The sequence below is a fragment of the Panulirus ornatus genome, chromosome 32 (genome assembly GCF_036320965.1).
Source record: "Panulirus ornatus isolate Po-2019 chromosome 32, ASM3632096v1, whole genome shotgun sequence".
Taxonomy (NCBI): Eukaryota; Metazoa; Arthropoda; class Malacostraca; order Decapoda; family Palinuridae; genus Panulirus; species Panulirus ornatus.
In genome coordinates this window covers 14,812,657-14,829,202 of record NC_092255.1, presented here as the reverse complement: position 1 = coordinate 14,829,202, position 16,546 = coordinate 14,812,657, and the positions used below count along the sequence as shown (strand labels likewise).

General features: G+C 43.4%; 1 protein-coding gene across 1 annotated transcript in view; it reads left to right on the top strand.

Moving 5' to 3' along the window:
• The window catches only part of LOC139759060 (5-hydroxytryptamine receptor 1-like), a 719,308-nt gene that overhangs the window by 685,398 nt on the left and 17,364 nt on the right, over positions 1–16,546 (top strand). The window contains 1 exon segment of the mRNA XM_071680984.1: positions 2,272–2,395. Coding sequence (XP_071537085.1) covers positions 2,272–2,395 — 124 coding nt within the window.

Below are 16,546 nucleotides of genomic sequence, written 5' to 3'. Positions count from 1 at the left end.
AGGCGGGACAATAACTCTCTTTTTCCCCCCTTTTTTTCCTCCCCCACCACCACACCCCACCTTTAACAGATGGTCTCAAGGAGGAAAAGCTATATGAGAAGCTGTACTCGCCAATGCTACGGATAGAAAAAAAAATATATATATATTCAAGAAGATACAGCACACATTATCTTCCCCGAGAACAGGGTAGGGTCGAACTCTTCTAATTGGGTAATCGAACTCTTCTAATTGGGTAACTTAAACCGTATTCTTGTTACTAGATACAGCCAGTTTCGGGCTCGGGCGGAATGGGGTTAGTTACATTGTGGGTGGGGAGAAGAAGGGAGCGAGGAGGGAGATGTGTGCACGCGTAGAGGATGGGAGCAAGGGAGAGCAAGGGGTGAGAGGTGAGAGCGAGGAGGAGGAGGAGGAGAAGAAGGGAGAGGAATGAATGAAGAATAGGGCGATTGGATCGGGGAACTGAAGAAGGCGATTGGATCGGAGAACTGAAGAGGACGATTGGATCGGAACTGAAGAGGACGATTGGATCGGGGAACTGAAGAGGACGATTGGATCGGAGAACTGAAGAGGACGATTGAATCGGGGAAATGAAGAGGACGATTGGATCGGGGAACTGAAGAGGACGATTGGATCGGGGAACTGAAGAGGACGATTGGATCGGGGAACTGAAGAGGACGATTGGTGGGTTTCACCGCCGTCAACAAGAAAAGCCTTTTCTAACAGAAAACGGTAGGAATAGAGATTTAAGGAAAAAAACTAAAAGACTGATAACGTATTCTCTCACGGAAAATAACGGTGCCATTTCGTGGACTCAAGAAAAAAAAGATGTTCAGCCAGCCACAGTACACGGATGTGAACCTCCCATGAAAATGTAGTAACACAGTACCTTTCAACATGTCGAAGCGGAAGAGACTTGATTACGTGTTCCCTCAGGGGGCAAATGGTGGTGCCATATGCAACACCGAACAGTTAGATAATCTGTCGCATCCATGGCTTCACATGGATGCCAAGTCCCGTGAGTATAGGATGAACAGTACCTTTCGTCTGTTGAAATATGAGGAAAATCATGAATTCCACATCATATCTACTTGTACAAACTAGAAAAAAAAAAAAAAAAAAAAAAATATATATATATATATATATATATATATATATATATATATATATATATATATATATTATATATATATATATTATCCCTGGGGATAGGGAATTAAAATTACTTCCCACGTATTCCCTGCGTGTCGTAGAAGGCGACTAAAAGGGGAGGGACCGGGGGGGGGGCTGGAAATCCTCCCCTCTCGTTTTTTTTTTTTTTTTTTTTTTTAATTTTCCAAAAGAAGGAACAGAGGGGGCCAGGTGAGGATATTCCAAAAAAGGCCCAGTCCTCTGTTCCAAACGCTACCTCGCAAACGCGGGAAATGGCGAATAGTTTAAAAGAAAAAAAAAAAAAAAAAAAATATATATATATATATATATATATATATATATATATATATATATATATATATATATATATATAATCCAGCGTTGACCCGCTGCGTCGAAAATATAAAAGCAAAAATTGAATAGTTATCCATTGTCTGAACGCATGGCTGACAATGTCCCAGTGATGAAAAAAGAAAAAAAAAAATAGAGCTGTTATTCACTGCGGCATTGTTCTCACCAACGTTATATTAAGAATTAATTATATCGCATGGTAAACAAGCTGTGCTCCCATACTGCCCGGAGACAAAAGGGGGCAATCTCTCACGCTCGTTTGTAAACACCGAACACAACCCGAGGCCCAGTACGAACTCCGGTCATCCCTAGTCGAACGGTACCATTCCTATGGAGACTTTCCTTTAGGTTGATGTTTATGGATCATGGGATGCACGACCGTTCACGTAGCTTTGGGTGGGGCGGCATTTCATCCCTCTCATCACAGCTGTTTTCCTCGTGGTCACACACACACACAACACACACACAACACACACACACACACCCGCACGCACTCTCGAGATACCACTGTTTATGCAAAGATTATTAATACTGTCATTATAACTTTTATTGTTATTATTGTGATTATCATTATCACTAATGTGATTTCTTCCATCCACCTGATTCAGTATTTATTATGATAAATTATAAACAATATCACCAACGTCTATTGTTTTTCTCTTGGTCTGGGCACACAAGAGATGAGTTCAACAACACTAACAATGTCCACTTTGTTTTCAATGGAAGTCCACAACCACTAATAGTGTCCCTGTTGTTTGCCCCTGGCTCCAGGTACAGTGTGGTGGAGGTCAACAATGGGGGCGTGGAAACCAAGCTCGCACCGGAGGCGCCACCCATATCTTCCAAAGACGAGACGGGCAGCCTGCTGGGATCCGACAGTCCCCATCACCTGGAGGTAAAGATAGCTCTCTCTCTCTCTCTCTCTCTCTCTCTCTCTCTCTCTCTCTCTCTCTCTCTCTCTCTCTCTCTCTCTCTCTCTCTCTCTCTCATCTATCTATCTGTCTGTCTATCTTAGTGTTGTTATTTCCACTGTACGCACCACGCCCTGCGTCCACCACATACAACCTCGGCATACTTCCTCTCAAAGATAAAGTGCTCTTACGCCAGAGATCCAAGGGCACCACCTAGTCAGAACAGATGTGCTTGAAAGAACTTGGTTGGTTGGCGCTTTCGCGGTTGGCACTTGTGTGGGAGGAAGACCAAGAGAGACCGCTTTGTCCGAGTACTTCCACTGGCATATATATACCTCTTAATACCACTGCCTACGTGGGAGGGATGTTGGAAGGAGTGGGAGGAACTGTCAGTCATATACACAAATGCAGCGGCTCTTTTCGACACTGATGTTCGACGTACATACAGCTGTTCACCCGCAAGCCTGTTGGACGTGATTACACATAGTCCAGCCACACGGGTGTTGCTGGTTTGACTGGTCGACGTCATCGCCCTGTGTTTATCGGCGTCTCCTCCTCCTCTTGCGCAAGACCGCGATCGTTTGATTGTGTTTTGTTTGGTCTTGTTTGTTGATTGTTAAAGTCGTCCGACTGGTGTTATGTACCTTATGATTTATGGTTTCTGTTGCTGCATGTATTTTGCGGTTGTTTGTTGATGTTTGTTGTGCTCTTGTGTTACTGGTTGTTTACCCCATTTTGTATGTTTATTATCTGATTTGTTTGTTGTTTGATTTTGATTATTTGTTTTGATGTCAGTTGGGGTCGGGGTGGGTTTACCTGGTGTTTACGGTTGCATTACCCCATCTCTTTATATCTTTATATTCATTATTTAATTTCTTTGTTTCTTTAACTTTGATTTGTTTTTAAGTTATTTTAGAGGATGGGCTTACCAGGTCCTTGTGTTTCTAGTTCATTTGATTTTACAATTTGTCTACTTCTTGAGAACCAGTAGCTTTGAAACGTGTCCCCTTTGACAATGAGATTATCGCCCTGCATCGGTGTATAATGGGAAGTCTTCATTTAGTCCAGACTTGCATATTCATTGCAATTTTCCCCATCGTTACTGCATTGATAATGAACGAAGAGTTATCAACGATTCATTGAATTAGTGTCCAGCCAAGAGCTACAGATAGACAGGGCAAAATGCAGATGACGACAGTGACCGAGGCTGTGAAGAGAGAGACACTGTTTACACAATCACTGATCACTGTCCACACAAGGGTTAGGACGTGGTCGTACCTGTAGCGGTCTGGACGAGCTCGAGGGGGAAAAAAAGGGCAGGGCCTCGAGGCAGTTGTGGCTCCGAACTGGAACGCGATGACCTACTGATTGCCAAGTGATTCCCGTGGTCGAGGCACCCCCAACGGTGGTCCTCCTCTTATACATGTGTCGAGCGAAGTCGCGTTTACTTTCTTTCCCGCACGAAGTCTTACAAAGATCGCCTGGTTGTGTCCGGATTAGTTTCAGGAGCGGTTTCAAGTGCTTCCTGGACGAAGTCTTACAAAGATCGTCTGGTTGTGTCCGGATTAGTTTCAGGAGCGGTTTCAAGTGCTGCCTGGACGGCCGACCTCCGATACTGTGTTCCAGTTGCCCGGTGGTTCTCATGCAAATTTCATGTCGGCTTTATAGTCCCACTAGGAGAGACTCCTCAGCTGCGTAGCAATGTAATCTGCAATGAAACAAGTGGTGATGTGTTCAGAGGGCCAATTTTTCGAATCTGTTCCGAAGCTTTCTGAAGATTTTATCTGTCACTGAACCTAAACTGGGTCTGGAATGGTTCATTTTAATCTGTAACAGGCCTTTTCATTGCATTGTTTTCGTCTTTTAATGTGGCATAATGTAATAGTGGCCCTTGAACTACGAGAATTTGTCTCACTAGTACTTTTATACTAGTTCTTATATTCGAGTCTGGCGGGTAAAACTATATTCCATATAGGTTGGCCAAGTTGGCCAAAGGTCTTATATGTCCTTATTGAAACACCACATCGGAAAAGATGTACAGCTAATGTTAGGCCTCAGGAGTTTCTTTCTTTAGCAAGCTAAGAGTGTCACTCCAGATGGTGGCCAAGATGAACCAACCAAAAGGTCTCTTGGTTACATTCATTTCCCCTTGTCCTCCTCTCCGTGGGAGATGGAACAGTCAGAGGTACACAGGTCACAAGAAAGTCCCCCATTACCCCTCCCATCCATTTGTGTACGTAGGTATCCTCTTCCCAGGATAGTTTGCTCACAGACCCATTGCTCATTTCTCTTCGTGCTCGTGTCATTGAGGACATACCTGCGAGACACAGGATAATGTAATTCGCTGTCGCCAGAAATATTAATGAGATTTTGTCATAGGGTTCTTGAGGGTGTTCACTGAAGCGACGGGTCTCAGGAACTAAAGGTTCTTAGAAGGGATTCGCTGGAGGGTTCTTGATAGGAATGACTCAACAGGTTTTTTGCGAGTGATGACCCGAAAGGACGGGTTTCAGGAGCTGATGACTGAGGTGAAGAGGTTCTTAGGAGTGTTCACGAAAGAGATGGGTATCAGGAATTGAAGGCTTTTTGGAAGGGATTCGCTGGAGGGGGTTTTAAGAGTGCTAACTGGAAGGAAGAGATTCAGGAGTTGCGAGGTTACAGAACGGAGTTTCCTGGAGGGATTCGTGGAAGTGGCGTCTCAAGTGAGGGGGAATCTTGGGAAAGACAGTTACTTCAAGAAGGGGCTTGGAGAAGTGGTTCTTCTTAGTGTCGTGGCCGAGAAGAAAGACAAGCCTCACACGGGAAGAAGAGCAGGAAGGTAACAGAACTCCGCCCTCTGAACCGCAGGCGCTTTTCGTGGTACCAGCCTGGAACATCAGACTCGTATGTCCAAGTTCCATGAAGACTTTTTAAGTCTCAGTCATTCTGGACACGGTGCCCCACTAAGAGGTCGACGCAGCAGAAGCTCCTCAGTAGGAGAGCGGTGCTCGATGACCTTTCTTTTCCCAAACGCGGATGGCGTTTGAAGAGAGAGAGAGAGAGAGAGAGAGAGAGAGAGAGAGAGAGAGAGAGAGAGAGAGAGAGAGAGAGAGAGAGAGCTGACCGCCGGGTTAGGCGGAGCCGGATAGTACCCTCGCGTCAGGATTTGACAGCTGGCTAAATCCCCCCCGTTGATTGATTGGCTTGTACACCTGAACTTTAGTAACAGCACAGCTGGTTAGCCTGCACCAGGTGTGTGCAGGCTCGCGCACAGGCGTCGGCTGTAACAGATGCAACTACACAAGCGGTCGAGAGTAATTTGACCATTGCAGTATTTGATTCATATTTACATAAAACCAAAACACGGAGAGTAATTTGCATTTAAGCTCACGCTGGTGCTAGACAAGCGACAGACCACAAAGATCTACATGATACATTTTTAGTATAATTAATTCAGTTCCTGCTGACCACCCGGCTTGTTTGTAACTGCGTTGCCAGACTGTTGTAGGTAAAGAAACGATGGCTTTTACAAAAAAAAATCATGAAAGAAGACGACCGACTTCCGCAGCTGTTCAGTTGATCTTAAAACACCAGGGAGTTCCTTTAGGAATTCTTTTTGGTGTGTGATCTCGCCACATTTGTCGGGTTTGTATCCGTGTGGTTCAAGAGCCTTCATCCCCTGGTGCATTCGCGGGAACTCACTCACAGGAACGAGAGAGTGTGTCTCCTCTGGACCCGATCTTCTTTCCTCCTCGTAATGATCTCCTGTGGAGACAGACCTTGGAGACCACGGCGGACGGACGTAATGAGAGTCAAGAGTCTCTCTCTCTCTCTCTCTCTCTCTCTCTCTCTCTCTCTCTCTCTCTCTCTCTCTCTCTCTCTCTCTCTCTTCTAAAGTATATATATATATATATATATATATATATATATATATATATATATATATATATATATATATATATATATATATATATATATATATATATATTATCCCTGGGGATAGGGGAGAAAGAATACTTCCCACGTATTCCCTGCGTGTCGTAGAAGGCGACTAAAAGGGGAGGGAGCGGGGGGGCTGGAAATCCTCCCCCTCTCGTTTTTTTTTTTTTTTTAATTACCAAAAGAAGGAACAGAGAAGGGGGCCAGGTGAGGATATTCCCTCAAAGGCCCAGTCCTCTGTTCTTAACGCTACCTCGCTAACGCGGGAAATTGCGAATAGTATAAAAAAAGATATATATATATATATATATATATATATATATATATATATATATATATATATATATATATATATATATATTGAGGGTTATTCCATGCCCGAGGCAAAGAGTTCAGACTCCCTCTCTTTTCCCAGTCTTATGGTACAAGCGAGCGTTCAAGGCCGAGGTTATCCTGCAAAAGAAAACTGTTCGTTGAGGGACTCCGCGTTTTCTATACTTGTCTGAGCAGCTACAGCCAGAGGACGAATGTTTCTCCCTTTTTCTTTCTCCTCCGATATTTACCGCCCTTACTGCACTGGTCGAGATAAGACGTGACCTATGACCTGGGTTCTTCCCATGTTTTTTTTTTTCAAACTCGCCTTGTCATTTGCTGTCCTCGTGGTAGAGGTCGAGATAAGCTGTGACCTGGGCGGCAACGGGTCATTGCAGTGCGTAAGGGAGGGGGAAAGAAACAGGGATTTTATTTTGCTTTTCTTATTACGATACAGATTCTGGCTCATCCCTCATCTCCAAGAGAGGAGGAGATGTGTCTATTTAGCCCCATTTTTGTGTCTATTTAGCCTCATTTTTGTGTCTATTTAGCCTCATTTTTGTGTCTATTTAGCCTCATTTTTATATTATGAACGATTCTCAGAGATGCATCATGTGCGATACTTTTTTGGTGACTTCAGCTGGACTCGGCTGAGCCCCAGTTGGGAGTGCGTCAGACTTGACCTCGAACTCTGGCCGTCGAGGAGGTAGTGAAGGGTGCGCTCTGGATAACACCTGCAACAGGACGTGTTTGATTGCAATAGCAGAGACTCTTGAGGATTAAAGACCCGCTGGTCGAGGAAATGAACCTCAAAGGTAATATTATTAAGGATTGACAGCACAGGATCCAAATGGAATTGAGGTACATGAGTCTGAGGACGACGTGAGTATTGACGAAGAAGAAGAGGAAGAAGAAGAAGAAGAAGAAGAAGAAGTTATCCTCCAGGATTATAGGACCACATAGCCTTCGCCAAACGCCCAAACCCAGAGGTCGACGTGTGTCTGGTTACAATCCGGCGAGCAAAGTCCAGAGAAGCAGATTTGTGTTTGGGTCTTCAGTCACGGGGTGAGGCAGACAATGAGACGGAAGGGTAGATAGAAGGGTCTGAAGTACACATGAGAATCTTTGGTCCATTGGCAACTGTCGAAGCCGACCAGCCTCATTCACTGCGCCACTCATTGCTACTGGGATAACCCACTGAAACAGTCCAGCTAAGACCTCTAGAACACCCCCTGGTCGGCCGCCAAGCGCCTGTGTCACGTTTGTGGGAGCAGGGGGGAAAAAAAGGACAGATAGACACGACATGGGTGTGTGTGTGTGTGGGACGGCAGACGCCAGCACACAAAGGCCGCTCTCAAAGTGGAATGCATTACACGCCTCGGAGATCATACTGATGGGATTGGCAGTCGCAATATTGACTTGCAACAGGTGAAATTTGACTGCAAGGTACGAACGTATCGTCAGTTTTGTCTTTTGTGAAGTGTAATTGGATTAGACACGATGGAAAAAAAATTTCGTTCATATCCGTAGCTTTCAATATCAAAAACGAGGTGCTCTCTCTCTTTTTTTTTTTTACCCCTGTGAAAGAGGAACTCGTGTAAATGAATTAATGATGTAAGTGATTCCTTCATGCTCGCGTGGTTGTTTGTTTATATTTTTCATGCCCGGTGGAATGTATGAATTATGCCGATGGCTGCGTGTCTGTCGATATGCAGTACCTCATGGTGGGTGTGTGTTGTTGTTGTTGTTGTTGTTATAACACCATCCTTTGTGAAGACGGATTTTTGTGTGTGTGTGTGTGTGTTTACCTTCGTGAGGATGAAGGTTTAATTTTGTGTTTACCTTCGTAAGGATGAGGGTTTAATTTTGTGTTTACCTTCGTGAGGATGAGGGTTTAATTTTGTGTTTACCTTCGTGAGGACGAAGGTTTAATTTTGTGTTTACCTTCGTGAGGATGAGGGTTTAATTTTGTGTTTACCTTCGTGAGGATGAGGGTTTAATTTTGTGTTTACCTTCGTGAGGATGAGGGTTTAATTTTGTGTTTACCTTCGTGAGGATGAGGGTTTAATTTTGTGTTTACCTTCGTGAGGATGAGGGTTTAATTTTGTGTTTACCTTCGTGAGGATGAAGGTTTAATTTTGTGTTTACCTTCGTGAGGACGAAGGTTTAATTTTGTGTTTACCTTCGTGAGGACGAAGGTTTAATTTTGTGTTTACCTTCGTGAGGATGAGGGTGTGTTAACCTGTAGCTCCTGGTTGCAGCTTAACCCAACAATAGACATTTATCGATGGTCTCTCAAAGCCTCTCTGGCTGAACTCGGACCACATCAGCATTTTGCCTCCGCTTTAGAAATGCTCAAACAGCTTTGGACATTTACAGAGACTCGAAATGTCGAGATAAAGACGAGAAAAGAGAATTTGTCTTCCATACACCACATGAGGTATTGTACCCGTGGCCGACTTAGTGCCTGAGGTTACATCAAATGAGAATGTCGTCCTTTCCTTCATCTGTTGAATTATAGCAGTATCTTGCTCCTTCCTCAGCTAGTTGCATGTCTGCATATGAACGCGCACTACCATATGACATACTAATCCCCCCAACAGCCAGGATCGAACCCGGGACCCCTGCTTAGGAGGCGGGAGCACTACTTGCTAGGCTATGAGAGAGAGAGAGAGAGAGAGAGAGAGAGAGAGAGAGAGAGAGAGAGAGAGAGAGAGAGAGAGACTCTTTTTTATTTATTGGAGTGTTTCTAGAGATCCAAACTCGTCGGGGGGGGGAAAAAAGAATAGTAAGGGATATCTAAAAAGAAAACGAAATGAAGGAATACAGGAGGGTCTTGCTTAAACTCGGTGCATTAGCCGAAAAGTTTGGTTGAATGTACGAGTTCGGGGAGGGACTGAGAAAAAAGAATGTATATATCTTTCTTTTGGAAGCCCTGAGATGATTTATTCTGCTCCAGAATTGTTTAAAAACAAGAATTATTAAGATGGATAACCTCAGTTGTTTGTAAGTTCTTCTTTGTTCTTCTTCCCAGTTGTTTTCAAATTCTCTCAAGAAAGTGTTTGAAGTTTCGGACGTGTCTGGCGAGTAGGTTATTCGCTGCTTCGGAATTTTTGGGTTCGAATCCGCTTCAGGGGTGAGAAATGAGTCATCAACATCATCCTTCATCCAGGCGCCGGGAGTATGGCTACACTGGACGTGTTACAGTGATCGTAATGTGCCTCCTTCGTGTAGCAGTTAGCGTTGCTGATCGCGCGTGACGCATTTACAGGCAGCTAGGGTCAAGCATGGTTCGAATCTTAGGTACGGCAGACGGCCCACAGTCAATCCAGCTGTTCATACTCCCCTTGAGGTTGGTCAGTAAATTAGGTACTTGGCTTAGACTAGTGTATATATATATATATATATATATATATATATATATATATATATATATATATATATATATATATATTATTATTATTAGTCGCTGTCTCGCGTTAGCGAGGTAGCGCAAGGAGACAGACAAAAGAATGGCCCAACCTACTCACATATACACATGTATATACATAAACGCCCACACACGCACATATACATACCTACACATTTCAACGTATACGTGCATATACATACACTGACATATACATATATACACATGTACGTATTCATACTTGCTGCCTTCATCCATTTCCGTCGCCATCCCGCCACACAGGAAATAGCATTCCTCCCGCGAGGTAGCGTTAGGAAAAGACAAGAAGGCCACATTTGTTCACATTCAGTCTCTAATTGTCATGTGTTATGCACCGAAACCATAGCTCCCTTTACACATCCAGGCCCCACGAAACTTTCCATGGTTTACCCCAGACGCTTCACATGCCCTGGTTCAATCCATTGACAGCACGTCGACCTCGGTATACCACATCGTTCCAATTCACTCTATTCCTTGCACGCCATTTACCCTCCTGTATGTTCAGGCCCCGATCGCTCAAAATCTTTTTCACTCCATCCTTCAACCTCCAATTTGGTCTCCCGCTTCTCCTTGTTCCTTCTACCTCTGACACATATATCCTCTTTATCAGTATTTTCTCACTCATTCTCTCCATGTGACCAAACCATTTCAGCGCACCCTCCTTTGCTTTCTCAACCAATCTTTTTATTACCACACATCTCTTTTCCCCTATCATTACTTAATCAAACCACCTTACGTCAAATATTGTCCTCAAACATTTCATTTCCAACACATCCACCCTCCTCCGCACAACCCTATCATAGTATACCCCATGCTTCACAACCATATACCATTGTTGGAACCACTATTCCTTCAAACATACCCATTTTTACTCTCCGAGATAACGTCCTCGCCTTCCACACATTCTTTAACGCTTCCAGAACACACACACACACACACACACACACACACACACACACACACACACACACACACACACACACACACACACACATACACACACACATATATATATATATATATATATATATATATATATATATATATATATATATATATATATATATATATATATTTTTTTTTTTCTTTCTTTCAAACTATTCGCCATTTCCCGCGTTAGCAAGGTAGCGTTAAGAACAGAGGACTGGGCCTCTAAGGGCATATCCTCACCTGACCCCCTTCTCTGTTCCTTCCTTTGGAAAATTAAAAAAAAAAAAACAAGAGGGGAGGATTTCCAGCCCCCCGCTCCCTCCCCTTTTAGTCGCCTTCTACGACACGCAGGGAATACGTGGGAAGTATTCTTTCTCCCCTATCCCCAGGGATATATATATATATATATATATATATATATATATATATATATATATATATATATATATATATATATTCTTATGAGTCCATGGGGAAAATAAAACCCGATAAGTGCCCAAGTGCACTTTCGTGTAATAATCACATCATCAGGGGAGACACAAGAGTGAAATATAACAGTTAGTTGATCTAAAACGAAGAGACGTAGCTAGGACGCCATTTGGTAAACAAGTAACTACCCGACTGGAGATCGGACAACATGTGTATCGTTAACTTAGGACATTCTGAGGCCCGTGCCATCTCGGCTAATACATATAAAAAAAAAAAAGAGGACACCCCATCTGTAATGCACCGATTTTCTCTTTTCCATTAAGGCATAACTCGTGCCTTCAAAATGTTTTGTCTTCCCATCAAGTTCCTGGGAAAACTCTTGTGTGATTAATCCCGCGCCCGGACGGGCGGGGGAAGAGCCACGCCTCGCAGGAGAGGTATTGAGGGCAGATGTCTTACATCTTATGAGCCCCGTACCTAAGACTCGCTGGCAATAGGAGCTCATCCGTAGGAACGAAACTCAAATCTTTCCCGTTCTTTTGGGGCGTTCCTGGGATCCTCTTCGACCTGGTTTTTTTGGGGTCAGGACTGTGTTGAAAGATAAAACCTTAAGCTTTTTTTTTCTCTCTCAGGCTGCCTTCATTTCTGGCAGGTAGGTTGGAGGGCTTTGGTTCGGTGGTTTGAATCTCGCTGACCTTACCTAGGGCCCGAGTCTGCCCCAGCTGTGGCCTAGGGCTGCCCTCGACCTTCTTCAGAAGGTGGGAGGGAACTTTTATGTTCCCTGCAACTCGTACCTTTTACAAAGTTATTTCTCTTGAATCATCTCTCATTCGGTCTCTCTCTCTCTCTCTCTCTCTCTCTCTCTCTCTCTCTCTCTCTCTCTCTCTCTCTCTCTCTCTCTCATGTATATATACGCAAGGTCCTCCCGGTACACAGACACACGAGGCCAGAAAATGTCTCGGGACCCATTTTCGTTCCACGGGGTCAGTGGGTTCGGTTTGGAGTGTGCCATCATCACCCGGAGTTTGGAGCCCTGCAGTTCTCAGAGTAGCACATGTCAGTTCACCATCACACACACCATCCTCCTCTCCCTCATGATCATCACCATTCTTCTCTCCCTCATTATTATTATTATTATTATTATTATTATTATTATTATTATTATTATTATCTTTTCCTCTTTTTCTTCATATCTTTTTCTTCTTCTTGTCGTCTTCTTCTTCTTCTTCTTCTTCTTATTATTATTATTATTATTATTATTATTATCATTATTAGTATTAGTATTGTTATCATTATCATTATATTTTCCTCTTTTTCCTCTTCTTCTTATTATTATTAGTATTAGTATTATTATTGTTATCATTATCATTATATTTTCCTCTTTTTCTTTTCCTTCTTCTTCTCCTCCAAGGACGTAATTTTTGCGTTCATCTCAGATACATATCTTGGCTTCTTTAATGTGAATCGGTGTCAGTTTTCAGAGCTTACTGCAGCTTCACCTGAGAGCATTGTCATCTTTTAAGACTCGTTTTCTTATCATTAATGTCTCACCTTGCGAGAAGTGATACGAGGGAGAACAGCCTTCCCTCACGAACAAAAGAGTAATTCAAAAAGTAATTCATCGTGGGAAGGGAACTGTAAAAGGGATGGGGGATGTCGAAAGACAGGTGAACAAATTACTTTTGGTCCCTTACATTTGATCTCTCTCTCTCTCTCTCTCTCTCTCTCTCTCTCTCTCTCTCTCTCTCTCTCTCTCTCTCTCTCTCATTTATCATAGGATATTTTTTTTCATTCTTTCTTCTCGTGAAAGAAAACAGAATACATGGGAGCTGTGTTCTTCACCTTCTGTTTCCCCAATTTCATTCGTGGTTTGGTCTGGGTTTCGGACTTCGAGTCCGCGACTGGAGCTTTCGACTTGGAATGTGAATCGTACAATTACTCGTGCGCTTTCGTGGATACTCTCGTAGATACTCGTATTTTTACCTTTCGTAATCTCTGGATTTCGCTTGAAGACCTGACCATGAGGTGGACTTTTGTCCATGACTGGGGCTCCCAACATATATATATATATATATATATATATATATATATATATATATATATATATATATATATATATATATGTATATATATATATATATATATATATATATATATCCCTGGGGATGGGGAGAAAGAATACTTCCCACGTGTTCCCTGCGTGTCGTAGAAGGCGACTAAAAGGGGAGGGAGCGGGGGGGCTGGAAATCCTCCCCTCTTGTTTTTTTTTTAATTTTCCAAAAGAAGGAACAGAGAAGGGGGCCAGGTGAGGATATTCCCTCAGAGGCCCAGTACTCTGTTCTTAACGCTACCTCGCTAACGCGGGAAATGGCAAATAGTATGAAGAAAAAAAAAAAGAATATATATATATATATATATATATATATATATATATATATATATATATATATATATATATATATATATATATATATATATGTATATTATTTTTTTTTTTTTTTGCTTTGTCGCTGTCTCCCGCGTTTGCGAGGTAGCGCAAGGAAACAGACGAAAGAAATGGCCCAACCCACCCCCATACACATGTATATACATACGTCCACACACGCAAATATACATACCTACACAGCTTTCCATGGTTTACCCCAGACGCTTCACATGCCCTGATTCAATCCACTGACAGCACGTCAACCCCGGTATACCACATCGATCCAATTTACTCTATTCCTTGCCCTCCTTTCACCCTCCTGCATGTTCAGGCCCCGATCACACAAAATCTTTTTCACTCCATCTTTCCACCTCCAATTTGGTCTCCCACTTCTCCTCGTTCCCTCCACCTCCGACACATATATCCTCTTGGTCAATCTTTCCTCACTCATTCTCTCCATGTGCCCAAACCATTTCAAAACACCCTCTTCTGCTCTCTCAACCACGCTCTTTTTATTTCCACACATCTCTCTTACCCTTACGTTACTTACTCGATCAAACCACCTCACACCACACATTGTCCTCAAACATCTCATTTCCAGCACATCCATCCTCCTGCGCACAACTCTATCCATAGCCCACGCCTCGCAACCATACAACATTGTTGGAACCACTGTTCCTTCAAACATACCCATTTTTGCTTTCCGAGATAATGTTCTCGACTTCCACACATTCTTCAAGGCTCCCAGGATTTTCGCCCCCTCCCCCACCCTATGATCCACTTCCGCTTCCATGGTTCCATCCGCTGCCAGATCCACTCCCAGATATCTAAAACACTTTACTTCCTCCAGTTTTTCTCCATTCAAACGTACCTCCCGATTGACTTGACCCTCAACCCTACTGTACCTAATAACCTTGCTCTTATTCAGCTTCTGCAGTTTCTCACATGAATCAGCCACCAGCGCTGTATCATCAGCGAACAACAACTGACTCACTTCCCAAGCTCTCTCATCCCCAACAGACTTCATACTTGCCCCTCTTTCCAAAACTCTTGCATTCACCTCCCTAACAACCCCATCCATAAACAAATTAAACAACCATATATATATATATATATATATATATATATATATATATATATATATATATATATATATATATATATATATATATATATAACTGGACATGATCTGGTACCGGACCGCTCAGCTCCGGACCTCCCCATCAGTCTTGTGAGAGTGTGTAACACACCAAAGCGACTCTTTGCACCACGAGACTGGAGACGAGATCGAATTGCGACGACGCGCGTCTCCTTCACCAGACACCCGAAAGGTTACGTCGTGTCTGTGTAAACCTCTCTCTCTCTCTCTCTCTCTCTCTCTCTCTCTCTCTCTCTCTCTCTCTCTCTCTCTCTCTCTCTCTCTCTCTCTCTCTCTCTCTCCTCCTCCTCCTCCTCCTCCTCCTCCTCCTCCTCCTCCTATAGCCCGGCCACTTTAAATATTAACCTTGAACTTCATGAGAGATACTCGTCACTTGTCTTTAGCCGGCCGCTGAAACTCGACAGAGAGAGACCAGGCCGGCTTGTGGTGAAGGCCATGAGAACGGGAGAAAATCACTCGAGTATACACACACACACACACATACATACACCAGCGGGTACGTCATGTGCACCTGGGTGATTTGAGTCGGTCAGCTGTCAGCTGTAAACTTCTTATGTGGCGTAATTAGTAAGAAAAAAAAAAGAACTAATGCATGATTACAGGTAATCTCACGTGTGTGTCAGTGGTGGTTTCTTGTGGTGTTGCAAGAAATATCAGTTGAAATGTCACTGGTGTTGCGAGGTGGGAGTTGGTTATTTCTACTGAGGAAGTTCTTATGTGGCTCCTGCTTGTGGTTTTTTTCATGTGGGATTATGGTGAACTGTTTGAGGCAGTCTAGCGTTGGCAGTTGGGCTACGAGAGTTTGTTAGCAAGGGGCCGCGTCAGTAAGGGCTATGTCCCTGGACATGGCCACCCACTGTAGTCTCATTAGGCCTGACAGTGAGTGACCATGTCCCTAGACGTGTCCAAGTCCCTGGACATGGCCAGTCCTGGTGGGTTCACTGCGCCTCTCAGCGAAGGCCATGTTCCCGGACGTGAACACCTCCCCTTGGTAAGGTTCAAACTAAGACCTGTCGCTGAGGGCCAAGCCCTTGGACAATGGCCACACCCCCTTGGAGAATCTCGAGACGAGATGTGAGCCGTGTACCATCGTGAACACTGTCCTTCAGGAGTTACCTGACGAAGGTGAGGGGACGGTGGGAGCTCTGGACTGTGGTCGGGTGCCATATAGATCCCTGAGGGTGGAAAGGCATTAAGGAATAGATACAGGTATAGAACCGTAGCATAGATATGAAGAGATAGATAGATAGATAAGACTCAACAGCCGGGCATATGTACGAAAGGATGTATAAACAGAAGGATAGAGAATGTAATGTAGAAAAAAAGGAATTGAATAACTTATAAAGGTATCCGATAACTGTCATTCAAATGATTGAATGACTTATACATACATGTATATACGTGAATATAATACTCTTAACATGATTATAACTTTATAACGAATGCCTTGATATACTCCACATGTAATAGAATGACTTAGAACTCGATGAAGCACTTAGACAAGCCTAGCGACG